The sequence below is a fragment of the Acanthochromis polyacanthus genome, chromosome 22 (genome assembly GCF_021347895.1).
Source record: "Acanthochromis polyacanthus isolate Apoly-LR-REF ecotype Palm Island chromosome 22, KAUST_Apoly_ChrSc, whole genome shotgun sequence".
Classification (NCBI taxonomy): domain Eukaryota; kingdom Metazoa; phylum Chordata; class Actinopteri; family Pomacentridae; genus Acanthochromis; species Acanthochromis polyacanthus.
Window position 1 is genome coordinate 29,881,973 of NC_067134.1, and position 8,922 is coordinate 29,890,894.

Below are 8,922 nucleotides of genomic sequence, written 5' to 3' on the forward strand. Positions count from 1 at the left end.
CCAGAACATGCACTGTGACTGCAGCTGCACCGTACACATCACCCTTCTTCAGCTTCACTGTTCTTCGTCCTTCCTACCGCTACAGCACTTCCTCTCATGTCTCACACACCCTGAAACCTACCGATGGAAAAGGGCAGGCTTGGCCTGCAACACGAGGATGATAGTTTAATGAGAGTGTCTGTCTGTCTGTACCTGAGAGTTTCCAGTCTACAGTGTGGATCCTCCACTTTAGCTCTCAGCATCTTCTCTCCTGAGTCTCCTGGATGGTTGTAGCTCAGGTCCAGCTCTCTCAGATTTGAGGTCTTCAAGCTCAGAGCTGAGGCCAGAGAAGCACAGCCTTCCTCTGTGACCAGACAGCCTGACAGCCTGCACACACAAAACAACACAAACCTGATGGACAACACTTGGCTGGATGTTTCTCGCTCTCTTTTCTTCTTTGTCTTTCAGATACATTTTGCTGCACATTTCATGCATTTCAAGCAAATCAACAATCTCAGCAATGATTAGTGGGATTTAATCATGTCAAAAATAAACCCTGACAAAGTCCTGCACAAGTTCAGTAAAAGCTCATTTGATGAATCCCATCAGCAGAAATGATTGTACTCAGGTTCGTTGTTTATCCACTGATAGAAATCACATCAGTTTCAAAGTGTGAGTCCTGACCTGAGAGCTTCCAGTTTACAGTGTGGACTCTCCAGTCCAGCAGAAAGACTCTCCACTCCTGAATCCTGCAGGTTGTTGTTAGTCAGGTCCAGCTCTGTCAGACTGGAGGACTGGGAGCTGAGGACTGAGGACAGAGCTCCACAGCTTCTCTCTGACAGATTACAGTTATTCAGTCTGAAGAGACAAAGACCAGAAAAGAAGTCAAACATTAAGTTCAGTATTTTCTGTCCTGTTGAAAAGACAGCAGTGAATTTAACAACAAATACATCCCACTATGTCCAGAATACAGCAGCAATAAGGACAGTCCTCTGAAATATTATTTAAATTTGAAAATAATCCAAAGTGGAGCACATTACAGTAATCAGATTACTTTGAAGCTGAACAGTAAATTATTTGATCTGATTAAAAAGCAAACTGACAGTTTAGATTTAATAAATGAAGAATACAGGGCAAACAGCCCTGTAGATGTTCCTCCATCGTCAGAGACTAGGTCTTCAGCTGCTCTTTGTTGGAGGGCTTGTGTTGCTCTACCTTTGTCTTTAAAATACCCCAAACTTGGTCTGTTGGATTCAAATCAGGACACACACTTGGACAAGTCACACTTTGGACTTTTTCCTTCTTTACAATCTGAAAAATAATCAACTTGATGCTGATGGCAGCCATTAAATCGCTGTCAGACTCGCTTCCATCTCTGATGTTGTTCCAGAACAAACGTCTTCTGATCTCCAGTCCTTGTTCTTCAGGTTCCTTCACTTCTACTTGTGCTGTTGAGACTCATGCTTTGGTTTTCACTGACACATGAATCCCACTGGAACCAGAGTAAGGACTTCCAAACTCATGTGTTTAAACTCTTTATATCCACTCTTGATGAAGTCTGGACTCCTCATAGCGTCAGTGAGCTGGAATCTTCATTCTCTCTCAGTCTCAGGAGACACTCTGCTGCCCAGTGATTGGCTCTCAGTCCCTACAGTCTGAAAGGAACCAACAACCTTTAACAGCCTCACATCTGAAAAGGCTCATAGGGTCCCTATGAGGGTGTAGCTCCTCTTCAGGGAGAGCAGAGAGACCATGAACCTCACCACAGGTGGGATGGATGTTCTATCCTTCACCAACACTTCAGTTGATGGGACTCAGCCATCAGCAGCAGGAAGACTGGACTGACCTTACCCACAGACCAGAGGACATGAGGACACTGCTTATCAACAGTCATGATGACTGTCCTCACCTGCAGGGCTGCTGCTTCACTCCATCATTTCTGACACACCTGGAGTCCTGGAAGCTGCTGTTCCAGGAAGTCTTTCCAAAAATCTTCAGCCAGTATCTGAGCATGTTGTCATGTTCTTCAACCCAAAATCTCAGTTCCTCATAAACCACCTGAGGTAGGGACGTGTCCTGAAGCCCAGTGAAGACAGAATTGGGAGTGATGGGATCAGGGTCAACAACATCTGAGGAGGCGAACCCAAGAGGATCTGAACAGAGGATCTCTTTCATCTCAGTGAAGACAGAAGACAACACTGCTTCAGTGGCTGTTTGGACTACAGTGATGAGAAGGAATTGGACCTGAACCTCAAATAAGAATGTCCAACTGTCCACCAGCTGAACTGCACTGAGGTCAGTCATTAAACAAATTGAACATCTACAGTTTCATTCAGCAGACGCTTTGATCCAAAGCGATAAACATCTGAGAGTAGAAACAACACAAGCAAGGATCTAATCAGGAGAAAACACCCTGGAGAAGATCCACAAAACAAGTTCAAGTGTGAACATGAAATGTTTGTTCTGGTGTTTCCTTTACATCAATGTCTATCTGAAATATTCTGTTTTGTAAAACAGTGGAAACTAAAACAGAACCTGGAACCAAGACTTCACAGGTTCTTACAGGTTCTGGTTCTGTCATGCAGGTTCCAGGTTGTTCAGTCCCTGTAGTGGAAGAGGCCTCATTAAGAGAAACTAGTGCGAAAGGTCAGTAACACAACTGATCTGAGTCATACAAATACAGAAAACCTCCCACCTCAGCTGTTCTGCTCATCATTAATAAAAACACATTTTAAATGGTCATCAGTTGAACAGGTTGATGAGCCCTGACCTGAGAACTTCCAGTTTACAGTGTGGACTCTCCAGTCCAGCAGAAAGACTCTCCACTCCTGAATCCTGCAGGTTGTTATCACTCAGGTCCAGCTCTGTCACACTGGAGGACTGGGAGCTGAGGACTGAGGACAGAGCTCCACAGCTTCTCTCTGACAGATTACAGCCACTCAGTCTGAAGAGACAAAAAGCAGATTATACTGATGAAACAGCAGCAAAATGAAAAAGGATCTTCAGTCTCCAGCTACTTACACAACTTTCTTGGAGGCTTTGACCACTGGCAGCAGCCTCAGAAGAACCTCCTCTGAAGCAGAGTATTTCTTCAGGTCAAACACGTCCAGATGTTCTCCTGATGACAGTAAGATGAAGACCAGAGCTGACCACTGAGCAGGAGACAGTTCATCTGTGGACAGACGTCCTGATCTCAGGGAATGTTGGACCTCCTCCACTAGAGAAACATCATTCAGTTCATTCAGACAGTGGAACAGATTGATGCTTCTCTCTACAGACACATTTTCATTGAGCTTCTCCTTGATGTACCACACTGTTTCCTGATTGGTCTGTGAGCTACTTTCTGTCTGCATCAGCAGGCCTCGTAGGAGATTTTGATTGGTCGGCAGCGACAGACCCAGGAGGAAGCGCAGAAACAAATCCAGGTGTCCGTTTGGACTCTGTAAGGCCTTGTCCACAGCTCTCTGGTAGAAACCTGTTATAGGGTCAGACCACCAGAAATGTCTGTCCATACGTCTGTACCTGAGAGTGTCTGTCTGCACTTGAGAATGTGTTGTTTGTTGTTCTTCTTCAAGCAGGTTGATTCCAGAGTAGATGAAGGTCTGATGGACATGAAGAGCAGCCAGAAACTCCTGAACGCTCAGATGGACGAAGCAGAACACCTTGTCTTCCTGTTTCCGTCTTCGCTCTTCTTTGAAGATTTCTGTGAACACTCCTGAGTACAATGATGCTTCACTCACATCGATGCCACTTTCTCTCAGATCTTTCTCATAGAAGATCAGGTTGCCCTTTTGCAGCTGTTCAAAAGCCAGTTTAGCTAATGACTTAATGGACTGAACGCACGTCTCTGGACCGTACTTTTCTTTTGTGTGATCAATCTGAAATCTTAGAAATTCTGAGTACATCCCAGTCAGGGTTCTGGGCAGATCTCCTCCCTCTCTGGTTTCCAGCAGCTCCTCCAGAACTGTAGCAGTGATCCAGCAGAACACTGGGATGTGGCACATGATGTGGAGGCTTTGTGACTTCTTTATGTGGGAGATGATGCTGCTGGTCTGCTCCTTGAATCTCTTCCTGAAGTACTCCTCCTTCTGTGGGTCGGTGAACCCTCTGACCTCTGTTGTAGTGTTGACAAGGTTGTGAGGAATCTGATTGGCTGCTGCAGGTCGTGTGGTTATCCAGAGGCGAGCTGAGCGCAACAGTTTTCCACTGATAAGTTCCCTCAGCAGGATTTCTATTTTAGTTGACTTTGTTACGTCCACAGAGGGAATGCTGTTGACACGAAAGTCCAGATGAAGGCGACTCTCATCCAGTCCATCAAACACAAACAGCAGTTTGAATCTGCTCTTCTTGTAGCTGCTGGTTCCTGATGACTGCAGAGCTGTAAAGATGTAATTCAGAGCCTCCACTGTGACGTCTTTAGTTTCTGGGATACAGAAATGAATGAGCTCTGCCAAACCAAAGTCTTTTCCCTGCAGTGAATTCAGAGCACGGAAAGTGAACGGGAAAATAAGATGCACGTCTTGATTGTTTTTTTCTTCGGACCAGTCCAACACAAACTTGTGCACGAGGAATGTTTTTCCAATCCCTGCAATTCCATTGGTCAGCACTGTTCTGATGGGTATGTCTTTTCCAGAAGGATGCTTGAAAATGTCTCTGGGTTGGATCTGTGTCTCTGTGTCTGATGGCTTCCACACCTTGTCAATCTGTAGGACCTCATGCTGTGTGTTGACGTGCACGTCCCGGCCAGCTGTGATGTACAGCTCTGTGTAGATATCAACCAGAAGCTGCTCATCTGCTGCCCACCCCTCTGTTGTAACCCGAAACGTGTCCTGGAAGTTTGACTGAAGCTTCTGTTGGTAATATCTGATGGGACGTGGTTCTGGTACTGGAACAGTCTGATCTGTGTCAAACATGAAGGGAACAGTCTGAGATGTGTGTCTACAGAAACCTCTGCTGTTGTTAGAAAAAGTAAACACAAGCGACTACAAAGAGGCTGGACTTTTAATTGGTCACCTAAAACATCTGAGGCTAATAAAAAGATGGGTATGCGTGTGTGAGATTTTTCTAAATTTATTCCTGAGAGTTTCAGTCGAACCTCTACACATGATGTAGCTGATCATTTGAAGGAAAGTGACCGAAAAACTGACTGAAAGGGCAACTCAACTAAAGGGCTGCCCAGATGGTTAACTATGGAGGCAGTCAGAAGGTAGGTGGATTTCCTTAAATACAGACTAAGCTGTTCTTAGAGTTCCGATTAGAGCAAGACCCTTTAGACAATAGAACCTAAAAATCAGAGAGCTGGACCAGCAGCCCTGTTCTGGGCCTTTATCAAAGTACACTACCAGTCAAAACTTATAGAACACCCTAATTTTTACAGTTTTTCCAATGAGTAATTTGAAATTGTACAATAGTGGTGAACTGCCAAAACTGAAAAATAATGTACATTTCAATCTTACACAAAAAGGCCTTTTTCAGGGAACAGAAATGGGTTGATAACTGAAAGCTGTTCTGCAGCAATGGAGGTTGAACAAGCCTTAAAAGTTGTTGCTCCTAAATCCTACAGGTGTCACAACTTTTCTAGATTCCTTCCAACCCCCTCTGTCTGCATAAAGTAGAGTTGGAACACGCCGTGGAACCCTCCACAGCATTATTAGAACAGCATTGTGCTGCAAAAAGTAGTGTGTTGCTATTAAAAAGGAGAGGGAAAGGCACTTAACAATAGAAGAGAGACAGACCATCAGAACACTTAAAATGTAGGTCTTTCCTACAGAGAAACTGAAGACAGTCAAGGTGTCAGTGAGTACAGTTTTCTTCACCATCAAAAGGATCCCAGAAACTAGCTTAAAATGGACACCAGTTAAGAAAATTAGATTTGAGGATCACCAGCCAGGGCTGCACAGTGGACTAAGTGGTTAGTACTTTTGCCTTGCAGCAAGAACATCCCTGGTTCAAATCCCGGGGTGGGCCTGGGATCTTTCTGCATGGAGTTTGCATGTTCTCCCTGTACATGTGTGGGTTTTCTCTGGGCACTCCAGCTTCCTCCCACAGTCCAAAAATATGCTTAGGTTAATTAATTATTCTAAATTGCCTGTAGGTGTGAATGTGAGTGTGATTGTGTGTCTGTATATGTAGCCCTGTGACAGACTGGTGACCTGTCCAGGGTGTCCCCTGCCTTCGCCTGAGTCAGCTGAGATATGCTCCAGCGACCCTAGTGAGGATAAAGCGGTGTATAGAGAATGGATGGATCACCAGCCACAAAACTGACCGTTTTGCTGCAGCTACACTACAACCTGCTGCCTCATGCAACTCCACAGACAACCACTGTTCTATGTTGTACAAAACAACCTGCTTAAACTCAGCTTCCATTTCAGGCATGATAACTGCTGCCATCTTTCTTTACAGACCAAAGAATCCATCAGTTTTACCTTCAGTCTGAGGAAGAGGAGGCTGAGTCTGAGAGGAGGAAGGTTCTCTGTTCTCTGAAGGTTCTCCAACATCACTGACATGCACTGACAGACAGACGTCACATGTTATATTCTCCACTGCTTACTGCTTTCATTTATTTCAGCTACAACAGACTTAGAAGGGACTTTATGTTGACATTTATTGATGAGTTTATGGTGTTGATTAACTCTGGTTTTCTCATACCAAACTGCTCCTTCAAAGTAAAACCTAATGTTCCTCTGACATTAGTCTGTCATATCCAGACAATTCTGAAGAACAGAGTGTTCTGGCTTCACTTCATCATCATTCTGGTATAGAGGGAAGAATGTCTGTCTTTTTAAAGCAGCCACAGTCATCCAGGGTGGAGCTAAAGCCCAGGATGCAGCAACAGTGTCCCCTTAAAATAGTCAGCCAACATGGCTGCCTTATTGCTCCATCCAACCCTCTGAGGACTTGACATTTCCAGTGTGGTAGGTCACTGGAGGTTGTTGATGGTTTAAAAGTATAACGTAATGTTACATATTACTACATGCTACATGCCAGATGGTACGCACAGAAAAAGATGTAGTACATATTATGTTTAAATCGCCTAATCTCAGAATCCCCGGATGTCCTACAGCATTCAACTGATTTTGTAGAATGCCAAAAATGTTTTTCTGGCCGTTCTGGACCCACATTCCTAATAAACAGTCCATAGCACTTAACAGTGTGTCGTTGGAAATAGAACATAGTTTGAGCAGCTGAGACTCACAGTCAGATGACACCACATTACTACAGACTGGGATAGTCAGAGTTTAAGGCTCCATATTATCAAGTAGGATGTTCTAATTGTATGAACACTGCAGGACACAGTGAATACTTTGTGTTAGATGTATTTAAAAGTAAAGGTTTGTGGTTTGGAATGCAGCTGTCTCTGTCCTTACTGAGAGCTGATTGGTCAGCTTCCCTCTGGTTGTAAACTGCAGGACCACTCCCAGCTAAACAGAATGAATGAAGAATCTTCAGAAACTGTCTGATCGCCTCATAATTTGGTGAGAACAGGTGAGGACATGCTTTGTTTCCACAGAAGGTCAGCTCATACAGAACTAATTTTGGCATTATATCAAGGTTTAAACAGCGGGGGCAGCATTCAGTCAGTAGGGTTGATCAGTAGATTTTACCATAGACTGTATATATAGTGGACGTAGCATCTGGCTCCAGAATTGAAGCCAACCCGGAAGTGTCAAAAACTTGCAATATCATGCTGTCCACTAGGGTTGGCTCCAAAAAGCTTTTGCTCCATAGACCCCAATTCATTTTTGGAAAAAATAAAATTTGATAGACTGATTTTCTATAGCTCAGGATTTTTTCCTGTTAGTTTTCATGGTCAAAATGAGAGATCAGGTGGCCGATCTTAAAATCAATCAATACTGAATTTTAAATAAATCGTTAAAGTTGGCGGAGCCAGGGGGCGTGGCTAAACTTGATAGACAGCAACAGAAGCCTCTGCGGTAAAATGTGGGCGGGATAAGAGAGTCCTCAGCCAATCCTGCCCCTATTTGCTCTACCGGTCCAGTCTGTTTGATGACGCTTTTTACGTCACTGGCTCCAAAAATCCAAAACGGCGACCAGGAAGTAGCAAAATCCAGGCTTCATTTTCTCGGCGTTGAAACCAACAGGTGACGTCACGTTTACGCCTGGATTTTACAGAGGAACTGACCTTAATGTGGACTCAGGAAAAACTGACAGACCCTGAACTCTATCAAACTGTAGCAGAACCTGAACTCTATCAGACTGTAGCAACTAGGCATGGGCCGGTATGAGATTCTGACGGTATGATAACCTTAGGCAAAAATATCACGGTTTCACGGTATTATGATTGCAGCTCTAAAATGTGTACTTTGAATGTCTGTATTTTTTTTTTAAAACAAGGAAAAAACGTTTCAATTGAACAGTCTTATATTTTTAAACAATATATAGAACATGATGGACATTAGAAAATATGTATTTAAAATAAATGACTGAATGACTAAATGATTGCTGAATTGTGGGCTGAGCTTCAGCTTTTGAGGTGGATGCCCTGTTGCTGCCAGAGCTGCTGCTGTCCTAAAAATAAGACATACAAAATAAAACATTACACGTGCGTCTCTCTTCTTCACGTCATGTTAGAGAGTAAACTCGCTGCTGTTATCCATCTTAGCAATAAAGATTGATGAAAGAAAAAAGTTGTGGATAACTTTTTTTTTTTTTTTTACTAAGGCAGATATGGTAACTAGCATGCTAAGATAAAACCTTAGCAAGCTAGTTACCATATCTGCCTCAGTTAAAATATAAAAAAGTTACTAAAAGACAGAGATGAGTTTTGCACGTCGGGCGACCTTCTTCCTCCAAGCCGTGGCCGTCTGGCTTTTTACGGTAGCCGAAGTATTCCCAAACAGCTGACTTAGTCCGCTTGGACGGCGGAAAAAGTTCCGGGGGCTCGCCTCCTTCACATCACACAGCCTGCAGAGCTGCCTGCTT

At 43.8% G+C, this 8,922-nt stretch overlaps 2 protein-coding genes across 3 annotated transcripts in view; one reads left to right on the forward strand and one right to left on the reverse strand.

The window, feature by feature from the left end:
* LOC127531863 (zinc finger protein 665-like) overlaps positions 1 to 8,922 on the forward strand; it is a 149,680-nt gene that overhangs the window by 54,594 nt on the left and 86,164 nt on the right. The gene's annotated exons all lie outside the window — the stretch shown is intronic.
* Positions 1 to 8,922, reverse strand: part of LOC127531862 (NACHT, LRR and PYD domains-containing protein 3-like) — a 116,636-nt gene that overhangs the window by 4,126 nt on the left and 103,588 nt on the right. The window contains exons 5-7 of the mRNA XM_051942096.1: positions 2,750 to 2,923; positions 664 to 837; positions 193 to 366 (exon numbers count right to left, since the gene is read on the reverse strand). Of these exons, the coding sequence (XP_051798056.1) occupies positions 193 to 366; positions 664 to 837; positions 2,750 to 2,923 (522 nt within the window). The remainder of the gene's footprint in view (positions 1 to 192; positions 367 to 663; positions 838 to 2,749; positions 2,924 to 8,922) is intronic.